Here is a 13,291-nt window from a genome sequence, read left to right on the forward strand (position 1 = left end):
ACGTGGTCCCAAATGGATGGGACCGCGTGGATAGTTATCGTGCCGTGTAACCACCTCGGGTGAAGGAGGTGTGTTACAGGTGGACCACCACTGTCCAGCCACTGATCAAGACCGTCGACCCATCAAATAAAAGCGTCAGAGCACCACGACTAACCCCAACCATCATTTGTCGTCGTCAATTGCTAATTTCACCAGAATTTGACCTTGAAGTCGCAACTCACCATAAAGAAAAGTGTCTAATCCGATAGCCAAAGACCGTCATCATTGCAAGCCACCACCACAAGATTGTAACCCAGACCTAGGCGCACCATTCCCACCCAATGGTTTGCCGGAATAGTCGTCATCGGAGGAAGCTCCGATTTGGGTGTCAAATAGGAAAGATGAGAAAATGAGGGTATTTTTATCAATAAAACCAATATTTATAACTTTTTCTTGTTTATGGATTTTTTTCAAAATTTGATAGATCTTATGGAACAAAACTTATTGCAATGATCTTATTGGAACAAAACTTTTAATGGAGGCACTTATCTCTAATTTTCTCAACAAATAACAACTTTTTATTAGGCCGACTTAAAATTACTGAAAAGTTACACTTCTCTAATAAGATAATTAAAAAAAATTTAGGGTTCTTTACAACATTACACCTATTTAAAATACATTCATCTTGATATTTGATGGCATAAAAGAACCCAAAGGGACAACATAATATTTCATACATGTTGAAGTTGATGTACCAAAAGACCATAATCAATATGATATGATGTGTGTGTTTAGCAGAGCGATTGTGTTGATTTTTTACGCTAGCTGTTAAGATGTGAAAAAAATGTTGAGTTTAAAACTGTAAAATAAGCAGTGAATTGTTTGGTAAAGCTGTTAAGTGTTATGTTAGTGGTTAAGTTGTGTAAAATCTATTTTGTTTGTTTTATTATTAAATTATAAGAATAATTTATCAGGTAAAAATTATAATTACTTTAATTTAATATTTAAATAGCATTTTAATATGTATAATATAAATTTAAATAAAAAGTATTTAAATATAAAATATAAAATAATTATTATAAATGAATAAATATAATTTATTATAAATATCAATTATAATAATTATAAATGGATAAATATAAATTATTATTAATTTACAATAAGAATTACTAATTTATTATTTATTATTGTTATTAATTTACTTTAATATTTATTAAGAATTAAATACGGTACATTTGTACTTTAATTGAATTCATATAAATATTATGTACAAGAAAATCAGGTGGGTCCCATCATTTTTAAATAAAAAATTAACTTTAAACATGTGGGATCCACGTGCTCCTTCATGAAAAATAAAAAAAAATAACTTTAAGCATGTGGGATCCAAGTGGGCCCCACATCAAAAAATTTTAAAAATATGAGCAACCACCATTTGGATCTTTTCCAAGCGGGCGTTACCGCCCGCAAAATGGGACGGTAATGCCCAACGATATGGGGGTGTTTTGTGAAGCGGGCACGAACTATTAAAGTTGTACTCGATGAGACTTCAAAGAATAAAAATTATTTATTATTTGATCTAAATTGACTTTCTCAACAAGTTCTCGTTTAATGTAAAAAACCATACAATCTACAAGAAACTCATCATCTATTTTGTTGCGAAGTGTCGTCTTAACAAGTTTCATAGCTGAAAATGCTCGTTATGTCGTAGCCGTCGAAACAGGAAGAGTTAACACTAGATGAATCAATCTCTCTATCAGATAATAGTTCTTTGACTTTCGACATAATTCGGGAAGTACAACAACTATTTGAAACTCAAAATCAAGTATTTCATCATACTGATAATGATCCAACTCACATCTTAAAGCATGGATTTCTTGTGAACTGAAATGTTGAAGATAAAATTTGCTTGTTGCTTGCATATGTCTTCAATGTTAAATGTTTTGAAGGAATCACTAAGATTCAAAGCAGAGTTGAAAGTAAGAAGTTATATTGATTTCTCGTTGAATCTGCTATTTAACTCCATCTATTGAAAGTCAATTACCTCATTTAAGACATCAAAGTGATAATGGTGTTCAACTATAGAGGATCTTGTCGTTGACAAGAACGACGCATTCTATAATGATCACTCATATCAATGTCATGTTAGTTACAAAATAACTTCACTCTCTCAAAAAATGTATCTCAATCATATTGTCTTAATTTCGAAAAGAGAGCTTTTGTTGTTACAATCAATATTAATAAATGATTATCTTAATCTCACTATTGACACTATGAATAAACAAATAAACTTTTAATTCTGTGAATGAAAAAGTAAATCATTATCAATAAACAAATCAACTTTCCCCAATTTTATAGAATTCGGTGACATTTAGGTGACCTAGCTAATCAACTTTCCCCAATTTTATAGCCATTAACCTGATATAGTGCCCATAATCCATTACCCATCAACAAGGGTGTTGCTATTTGCACCCCCTTTTTTAATTTTGCCACCCCCTAATCTAGTTAAATTCATAAAAGTGTAATGATGGTTCTCCTTAAAAAAAAGACACAAAAAATGTTACTTTGATAATGATGTCGGCACTAAAAACAAAGTGATTAATTGTTCTTCTTTTTTTTAAATGTTACTTACAAATGATGACACAAGTTCGGTTTTCCTCAAGAAATGATGGGGACAAGATAGATATCTGTGTTCACGTGATTAATTCCGCATGTGACTAACACAATTATTTGTTCGTCTATCTGTGTTCACGTGATAATTTTGTTCTGTTTTTGTTCGGTAAATTTTTTTTTACGATTCTAAAAAAGGTAAATATTCTGCACACTCAAATGTTTGTTGAAATGTGTATCTGTATTATTTCTGTGTCAATAATACAGATACAATATTATTATAAGAATAACATATGTAAACTTTCTATACATGTTCCATCTATTTTTTCTTTGCTTATATGCACCTTCTCTCATCTGAGGTTGAGAAAAAATGTATCATCTAAAATTCTGGGTTGAAGATTTAAGATTGTCTAGTGATTCTAGTAATAAGGTAAATATATGAGTTTTTAATTTTTTGAAAATTATTTTCGTTAACTACATAGATTAAAGTGAATTTATATTGTTGGCAAGAAGATATTTGGGTAAATGAAATAAAACAAGAAGAGCCTAATCTTGTGGATGAAAGTGAAGAAAATATTGAAGTTGATGTCATAGATGAATTTTCCACCGATATGATACGCTAAATAACTAAAAAAATATAATATTTACCAATAATTTCTAACAAAATTATTATATTCTTAGGTATTCAGTTCACGTCAATCGTTAATTGAATGAGTTCAAAATACTGGACGTAATTTCATATTTGTTATTGTTACCAAAAGGTTAGACATTGGTGGATTCGGGAGGAGACACAAATTATTGCTACAATGTGATTGTGGTGGCACCTACAAAACTAGTTAAAAAAACCTCCACAAGGGGAACTAGTACAAAAAAATGAGATTGCCCTTTAGAGTTAAAGGGTTGAAATTGAAGACAGATGATGATTGAATGGTAAGGGTGCTATGTGGAACATATAACCATTTCTCAGCATTGTATATGGAGGGCCATTCATTCGCCCGTAGGCTTTCTGCAGCAGAAAATGATATAGTGGTAGATATGTCAAAGAATTTGGTGAAGCCATGAAACATCTTGTACATGTTAAAGAACATGGATCCGAACAACGTGTCCACCATTAAAACCATTACAATGCACGATAGAAGTTTTAGACTATAGAGAAAGTAGGTAGATCACAAATGCAACAACTTATGTCATTTCTACACTAGTACGGGTATGTTTTCTTTCATCGAAGCAATGTTTAGACTGATGTGCTTGAAGATTTATTATTCGCATATCCAGGCTCGTTAGAATTGTTATGCGCATTCCCGCAAGTGTTATTAATGGATGCGACGTACAAAACTAACAGGTTTAGGATGCCTCTATTTGAGATTGTATGAGTGACTTCAATGAAACAGACATTTTGTATAACATTTGTATTTTTACAATCAAAAAAAATTGATAATTATACTTGGATGCTGAATAGTTTGTGATCAACAATGGATGAATGCACTACTCCAAGAGTTATTGTCACCGATAGAGATTTGGCGTCGATAAGGTCGTGTGCCCAAGTATTCCCCGAGGCGATGAAATTGCTATGTAGATGGCAGATAGACAAAGCTGTTATAGCCAATTGCAAAAAAACATTTCAATACAAGCAATCCTGGGATGCATTCTACTCTTTGTGGCACACATTATTGGAATCAGAAACTGAGAGGGCGTGTCTGTACAATTTATCCACTCTTGAGGTAATTTTACAAAACTAGTCCACAATCGTAAAGTATATTAAAGATGCATGGTTGATGCCATATGTAGAGGGAGTGGTGGAGTATTGTAGAGAGATGAGTAACTGTGTCTACTTGGTTGACCATGGGTATGTATATCTTAGTCAACTCCTATCTAAATTGCATCCTTACATTATGTTCGTAAAAGACTAATAGCTGATGGAAATTGTGGATTTCGGGTTGTTGTTGGGTTGCTTGGTATTGGCGATGATGCATGGATCAATGTTCGGCAAAACTTGATTGACGAATTAAGGACATTTTGGGCAGAGTATGTCGATCTATTCGGTGGTTATGATTGGGCATGTTCCATTTACACTTTACTGAACTTTTGAGAATCAGATAAACCAACACCACTTCAAAACTAGATGACAATCCAGACATGAGTCACTTGATTGCTTCAAGGTACAATGTCGTATTACATCTTATTAGTTCTGAACATTGCTTGACATTTCTGCCACTGCGATCAATGCTTCACCGCCACATGAACATGTTACTATCACTATCGGGTTCGTTAATAATAATCATTTCATCCAAGTTGCCTTGAATGAGGGTTATTCGATGCCTCCCATTATCATTCAATGGTTTAGATACATGTACGATTGTGTTGCTACATGGGTTACACCATTTATCGAACAACTTGTAGCATACAATCAGTGTAGTAGTTCTACATTTCCTTTTGAAATCATTGTGTCATAATTTACGTAATTTGTATGAGTAGTGGAAAAATAAAGATGTAACATGCATAAATGTGTCTTCAATAAATAAATCATTGTCTCCTCTCATACTTTAAGCTCCCAAATTAATATAATAAAATTATGTTATATAAATAAAAAAATTTATCTAACCAATTTGAATGCCAGATGTGGCCGTCAACGGTGGAAGTGTCATTCACCATTTTTTGTCTATTTGTTACCATGTGATATGGCCATCATTGTCATATCATTCATCATTTTGTGTCATTTAACTTTTTTAAAAAACAAAAACTTTAGCCATAAGCTTGACGTCACTCTCTTTCAGTGTGTTTGGGATTAGTTTCCTTTTTTAGTTTCCAAAAAGCATTTTGAAACTAGTTTTGAAAACAAATTTTGGTTTCAATTTTTGTCCCAATTTGTTGTGATCAAGGCCCATTATTGTTACCCAAGGCCCGTTCTCAAAAGGCGCATTCTTGTTGAAACCACAAGATTCAAATACAGAAATATGGGTCATTTTGACCCGGTTCAAGTCAATGTCGAATCTCCAGCCTCATGTGGCCGTTCTGACCTGTCAAGGCATGGAATGTGTAGTGCTCTGACGAGCAACCTTTCTGGTGTTGTCGTGACTATTGATGACTCATATAGCGTTTGGATCGGGCATTTGAAGCTACGGTGGGTCTTGACCTTGTGAAGGAATTTCTGGCGAGCATGGTCGCTTTTAACGGCTGGCCTCGGTTGAAAATGGATGGTGGAAGTCCAGAGCTTCATTTCAGTGGCCCGATGCTCCAAATCGGTAACCAGATGACGATGTGCCGTGGGAAGGTGGTGGTGCATAGGGAGAGAGAAGAGAGGAAAGGAGGAGAGAGAAGAGAGATGATGAAGATTATTTTATTTACAAAATTGTCATTGGTCTTTGACTTATTGACCAAAATTTTTCAAAACTTGATTTAGTTGTTTTGTTTTTTTGCTTTTTGAAAACTAGAAGTAGTTTTCAATTTTTTGAAAATAAGATGGTAAAAACATGTGCCAAACAAATTTTTATGCACTTTTTTTTTTTGAAAATATAAAACTGTTTTCAAAACTACAACCAAACACACTCTTTATGTCTCAAAACCTGCCACATAGAACAAAAATCAAGGCACCTTTTTGACATTTAAATCTAACAAGGGGGTGAAATAAGCAAAAAACTGGGGTGTAAATAGGAGCGCCGATCAACAATCAATTCAATACAAAAACAAAAATTAATAGTAGTACAATACAACACTTCACTGTACTCTGCACAAAGCAGGCATTACCGCATTAGGTTTACTCTCAATTTGAGACTCTTTAGACAAACTAGTCGGAGTATAACTCTAATATGATCTCAGGGTTATATTGGGTATTTTGGTTAATGGACACATACTTGTCACGTGGTGTTCTTCTTCTAAGGGCAAAGTCTGTTTGGTGTTTTTTTAAATTGATATTGTGAATGAAATTGCGTATTGTTTCTCTTTCTTTTTTCTTTGTATTTTTTTCATCCGTCATTTCCATCTTTTTTGCATAGTTAAGGTTGAACGGGGTTCATATCAATTGGTATCAGAGCCTTTTCCTGTGCATACATTTCCTCCACACACGCCATGGATAACAACATTGAAGCTTCCATTGAACGGATTCATGCTGCCTTCGAAAATCTACATAATCTTGTAACTATTAAGATCACCAATCTTGCAAACTCTCTTAAATCACAAATAGATCTGACACTGTCCACTGGATTCGAAAGCCTGCGCTGTGACTTGATCAGAACTTTCAGGATCAAGATCCATTGGCAGAGGAAGAACGATCGGAGTTGGGGTTCGCATTTCCTGTGTGTCGATTTGTAGAACAAGAACCAATGAAGATCACTAATGTAACCAGCGAAGATAAATCATCTTGTACGAAAACCTTGCAGAGCAATGATCCAAAATCAATTGAGAAATTGACGGAATTCATAGTGATTGATAACTCCAAATCTGTAGAGAAGCCTTCCATTTCTGAAACCAAAAGTTCAAAATATAGTGAGGATTCCTCAGCCATTTGTGAAATACAAGGATCAAAAGTAGACGAGGAGTTCAATCCGAAACCTGTCCTGGTAGATGTACACAAGGTGTTTGAAGAAATTCTTCAAACAGGTATGGAACCTTGTGTTTTTTATGATAGAGATTCTATACTACAAGAGAGTGAAAAGAGATTTTCATACCAAGCTTTTGATTCTGGTGGATTTAGATACTTATGATTCTTAGTGAATTACAATAAAAAATCTAAGTTGAGGCAAATAACTTTAGAGCTTCAAAATTGTGCAGGGAAAACTAAATCCAATCTTTGTGATGAGTACAATGTTGGTTCTTTTGAGTGTCAACTTGAAGAATTAGAGCTAGTAAAATTTTCTGATGTTAACTTTGGTATAGATTGTGCACATCTTTATGGAAATGATATTAATGTTGGAAAAACACTGGTTGGAGCATTTCAAAGTTTTATGAAAATAGAGGATGTTTTCTTGATTTCCAAGTTGTATTATACTATGAATTCACTTAATAAGATTGAGAGTAGTTATGTTAGAGTTTCGCTTAAGAATATTGGAGTCACAAACTTGGAGTTATATTTGATGCAATGGTTTGATATATTTTCATTTGGGTATACAACTGATAGAACTAAGCCTCCTTCAAAGTTTGGGGTGAGTATAGACAATATCTTAGTAGATTGAAGAAAGTATGGAAAGCTATGGAGGGTCTAATTGATTCAGGTTTGGTTAAAGCAATTGGTGTTATCCATGTTAATGTTAAGAACATTGCTATGAAGAAGCTGAAGCGTGGTTTTGTTGTTTCTGACTCCAAAAATTATCCTACTGAGAAGGCTACCAGTTTCACTTCTCAGATCATCATCATAAACCACCTTGGACAGATTGGAAATGGCTTTGCCTCGGTCCTTGATTGCCACACATCCCATATCGTTGTTAAGTTTGTTGAGATCTTGACTAAGATCGACAGGCATTCTGGTAAGGAGCTTGGAAAAGAGCTAAAATTTTTGAACAATGTTGATGCCCCAATTAGTGAATTGGTTGTTAAACGAGGCCTTTTCCCTTTGTACTTGAGTTTATATCAAAGTTCATTCTATAACAACGTATTCGATTTGGCTCATGCTGGGAGTAGGATAACTGTTGGTGAGAGACCAAAAAAGATGGAATTCTTAATGATTGATATCGAACAAATTTTGAGGGCTGGTGGATTGTTTTGGTTGGATATCTTCTTCTGTGCCAATGATGATAAGAAGTTTGGCATTGCTAGACTTACAGTCTTGTATCAAGTTGGAGAAGACATTTGACAAGCTCACGGATTTTGTGAGACTTGAATTAGTTAGGAAGTTTATTGCTGTAGGTAATGAGCCTTTCCTTCAAACTTACAATGGACCTATCTGCTAATTACATGACCAGCTTCTGATCTTGAAGATAATATTGTCACATTGAGACTTGAAGCTCATTTTGCTACTTGGAGTACTTTGAGGAATGCAATAGTGTGCCTTGCTAATGATGCCACTGGTTTCCCTTTCGATCCTGGAGGACTCTAATGTCTTATTGATTCTAGCTGGCTTATAAAGAATTCATCACTTTCCCTGACTTCCATTTTCGAGACAATTGTTATTACAGGCATACCATATCCTTCTATATTGTTTAGAGTTGTAAGCCTTTTGCTGTAGCAATGTTGTCCTTGTGGACAAGGACTTGGTCAAAGGGGGAGTATTGATATGATCTCAGGGTCATATTGGGTATTTTGGTTAATGGGCACATACCTGTCTGTGGTGTTCTTCTTTTAAGGGCAAAGTCTGTTTGGTGTTTTCTCATAATTGATAATGTGAATGAAATTGCACATTGTTTCTCTTTCGTTTTTCTTTGTATTTCTTTCATCTGTCATTTCCTTCTTCTTTGCAATGTTAAGTTTCGAACGGGGTTCGTATCAAACTCATGCACCCAGTAAACAAAACAGTCCACGGCCATAGGAAGTCAATAACGAACTGTCAAACAACGTTGTGGCTGTGCCTTGCACAAGAAGACTAAAGTGTGAAGATGATGACTAAGGGCTACGGCACTGCGTAATACACGGTATTCATTGCTTAACTCTAAGGGTGTAAAACAAACTAAAGCCCTAACCCTAGAGCCTTGAATTTTGGTTGTTTATAGTTATACGCCATTATTACTTTACAAAAGTCTACATTCTAGAATACTCCTCAATCCTCCCTGACCTCCACCTCTCTCTAAAGAAAAGATCTAATTTCATGTCCATCAACCCCCTCTAATCTGAGGCCTGACTTGAAGTGATGGTGAGAATCCTGTCTTTTTAGCTTTTCCTGTTCATGACTCCGATCTTCTTTCAATCTAATCTCAACTTTCTCTATCCCTAGCCTCCACCTCTCTCAGTCTCTCTAGTTTGATCAATTTGATCATGTTTTACAATAACAGTAGACGAAGGAAAAAATTCAGGGAATCGAAAGATGGGGAGTAGAGATTCAGTGGTGGAGATAAATGAGGAATTGTCTTTATTTTTTGAGTTTGTGCTTTTGATATTAGACAGTGATTGTCTTGTAAGTAGTTTTCTTGATTGGGTAGTGTATTCTATGTTTTCAAGTGTTAATTTTAAGCCTAATGCCTTGAATGGAGGACTCAGGAATAAGACAATGCTAGAGTCCCCCAAAATATCACCCCCAAAAGTCTCCCAAATCTATGTGGCGTCAAAATAGCCATTGATTAAAAACACACATGTAGGGCCCACTTCCCATCCAACACTCCACATTAAATGGGGATCTTTTGGGGGTCTCAAGCATTATTCCTCAGGAATATACGATGAGATTCAGTAGTTATAACTTGCAGTTTTCCCGATTTAAACTGAAAACTAAAATCGAAATATGTGGTTTGGTTTATTTCGTTTCTGTTTGTATAATGATCTAGTCCGGTTTACTTAAGTATGAAATCGAAAATATTCGGTTTGACTAAAACCAAACCGAACCCAAACCAAACCACCAAACTTCCACCCCTACATAACTCTACGAACTATGGGCCTGTTTGTATTAGGGCCACAAGCATATTACCATATTAGGGCTTTATGAGCCTCTTTTTATGGGTATTGTGTCATATGTATTGTATCTATGGGCTACTGGCCTGTTATAAGTATATATAGTAGAAGTGTATTTTTTTTTAAAAAAAATCTGCCCAACCTCCGGTCTTGCTAGTATAGATTTACGAAAATGATATAGAGCTCAAGATTTGGTGACCCAAAGCAAGTCAAGTCTACATGGCATGTCCATGTAATCATCCAAGTTGGACAATTTTTTAAAATTCAAAATTTAAAAGCCCCTTTCTCCTACATTTACTCATCTCCCTTTCACAATCACTTTCTCTCTCTTTCCTCTCTCTTGTCCCTTTCTCTCTCATCACCACCATACCTCAACGTTGACCGTTCGACCATCGATCAGAGCCAACGACACATCGAACTGAAACGTCGGAGCACCTTGACTTAGGGCTGGGACTGGGTTGGTATTATCGGCCATTATCTATCAATCGACCCATTATCGACCAATCGGTATTCTACCGTCAACCGACCCACGGGAGTTGGGCCGATAATGACAATCGACCCATCATATGTTGGTCGGTTGATGGTTCTTAAATACTCAAATGTCGGTTGGCCGATATTATCGACCAACTGACCATTAAAAAAAAGTATTAAGTAATAAGATGTTAACTGGACTTGGACCATGGTTGACTAATAGTGTAATACAAGGCCCATATATATAATCAAACAAAGATGTTAATAAGCTCAACAATGAATGCCAATATAAGTCCAAGACCAAGATGAACAAGAGCCGAAGGGCTCTTGCATTAGGGCATGCTAAAAGACTTCAAGAAGTTGTACGATTCTTCACAGAGAGAAGGAAGGTAGCTGACACTCTGCATGCCATGGTCCGATCTCTCATCGTCAAAAATCACCCAATTGGAATAGTCCCAGCAGCAACCCTTGATCTCATGGGAATACCAGACATTGAAATTGTCACCGGTGTAGCAGGTGGAAGCGTAGATCCACTGTGGGTGGAGATTTTTCAGGGATTCGTTTCGATTTCAGTAGATCCACTGCTTTTCATATCTCATCGACATCTGTTCTTTCAAGTCTTGTTCTCCTATTTGATTAATCGAGGTATAGTGAAAGAGAAATGGATGAGGAAGAACTCAAGAAGCGAAACACCGATTGCATGCGTCTAGTTCTTGACTTCTCCTCTTTGCAATAAGGCACTTTCCGTAGCCTTTCTCCATTGGTTCTATTTCAAGAATTTCTTTGCTTTGAATTTATTTTGTTATTAAATTATTAATGATGAATATTCATTTTTATGGGTTCTGCATTGCATTAGATGTTTAAAGACTTGTTTTTGTTATAATTATGCAGAATGCTTAAAACTATTCAGAATTTTCGATATTAGAATTTGTAAGAGCCATGAGGTCGGTTGTTATCAACAATCGACCCATTGAGCAACCGACAAAGCTGGTTGCCTACCAACAATCGACCCACAAAGGTCGGGCCGGTAATGGTTTTGGAATTAGAGCAAAGTAGGTTGGTCGGGTCGGGCCGATAATTGGCCGATAACCAACCGACCTAACCCAGTCCCAGCCCTACATTGGCTCATCCCCAACCTTCGTTTGCCGCCAACAGTAGCCTATTTCATCAAAATCTCATCTTGAAGTTGTGACCAATCGAAAGATTCGGAGGCCAATCCGTCCACCATAGGCCACCCCTCCACGAACCACCACCACTGTTGAAATCTCCTTGACGAGCTCTATATGTCATAGCCTTTGAACAGCCGGAATAGTCGTTGGAATATTTACTCCCTTGATCTTTTTTTGTCATTTGATTGATTTTTCAACACCAATTTCAAGTGGGTATGCTTTGAATGTTGATACATTTTGCTCAAGTGGGTTATATTGGGGTTGTTGTTGAACTATTTTTGTAAAAAAGTTATTGCAAATTTGGTGGGTTTTGAAGTGGATTAATATCTTCAGATTGTACTTATTTATTCTATAAATATTTTGTCATTTTTGTTGTTCTGAGATTGATTATTGAGTTTAAATTTATCATATTGATTCTTGAACTTAAAAAAATGGGTTTTCACCTATTCTAATGATTAAACCAATTGAGTAACGTTTTGAGATTGATTTTAAACTTAAAATAACAATTTTTTTACTCATTCCACTGATTAAAGCAATGGAATAACATTATGAGATTGATTCTTGAACTTAAAATAATGGATTTTTAGACATTCCACTTATTAATACAATGAAATAATGTTCTGAGATTGATTCTTCGACTTAAAACAGTGGATTTTTAGTCATTCCACTGATTAATACAATGGAATAATGTTATGAGATTGATTATTGAACTTAAAATAGTGGAATTTTAGCCATTCCACTAATTAATATAATGGAATAACGTTCCGAGATTGATTATTAAACTTAAAATAATGGATTTTTAGCCATTCCACTGATTAATACAATGGAATAGCATTATAAGATTGATTCTTGACCTTAAAATAGTGGATTTTTAGTCATTCCACTAATTAATACAATGGAATAATATTTTGAGATTGATTGTTGAACTTAAAATAGTGAATTTTAGCCATTTCACTGATTAAAACAATGGAACCACCAATTCCAGTTATAAATATAGAGATCCTTCGTCCAAAGAGGTATATAGTAAAATTAAACAACCAAAACTCATAATTTAAGTGGTAAGAGACGAGGAAATAAGAAAGGATTGGAAGTGCAAAACCTTTTTTACACATTCTGACCGATCAATACATATCTATGAAAAAATCAATGGAATGACATATTGAATCAATGAAATAACAATTCTGACGACTATTCCGATTGTCCAAGGACTGAAACTTGTAGGGCTCGTTAAGGCAATTACAACGGTGGTGCTGGTTCGTGAAGGGGTGGCCTACGGTGGTCGAATCGGGCTCCAAAAACTTCGTTTGTACCACGACTTTGAAGCTAGATTCTGGAGAAATTGGTGGATGTTGGTGGCAAACGAAGGCTGGGGATGAGTTATGGCACTCCAATGGTTTAATTCGATGAGTCGGCGACCATGATCGATGGCCGGATAATTGACTTTTGTTTTCATCGTGAGGTGGAGAGAGAGGGAAAGGAGAGACAGAAAAAGGGAGAGAGTGTCGTTGTGAGATAGATTCTTGAAAGAAAAAAGATAA

General features: G+C 35.4%; 1 protein-coding gene across 1 annotated transcript; it reads left to right on the plus strand.

Annotated features, from left to right (window-relative positions):
- The first annotated feature begins 6,531 nt into the window (after positions 1-6,531).
- LOC120006618 (elongation factor 1-alpha-like) lies at positions 6,532-8,848 on the plus strand. The gene has a single exon (XM_038856716.1). The coding sequence runs from the start codon at positions 7,772-7,774 to the stop codon at positions 8,369-8,371; it is 600 nt and encodes a 199-aa protein (XP_038712644.1). The 5' UTR covers positions 6,532-7,771; the 3' UTR covers positions 8,372-8,848.
- The last annotated feature ends 4,443 nt before the right edge of the window (positions 8,849-13,291 follow it).

Source organism: Tripterygium wilfordii, chromosome 9 (genome assembly GCF_013401445.1).
Source record: "Tripterygium wilfordii isolate XIE 37 chromosome 9, ASM1340144v1, whole genome shotgun sequence".
Taxonomy (NCBI): Eukaryota; Viridiplantae; Streptophyta; class Magnoliopsida; order Celastrales; family Celastraceae; genus Tripterygium; species Tripterygium wilfordii.

Coding starts and splice junctions, on each gene's coding strand:
- LOC120006618 (XM_038856716.1), top strand. CDS start 7,772: ATGGAGGGTCTAATTGATTCAGGTTTGGTTAAAGCAATTGGTGTTATC.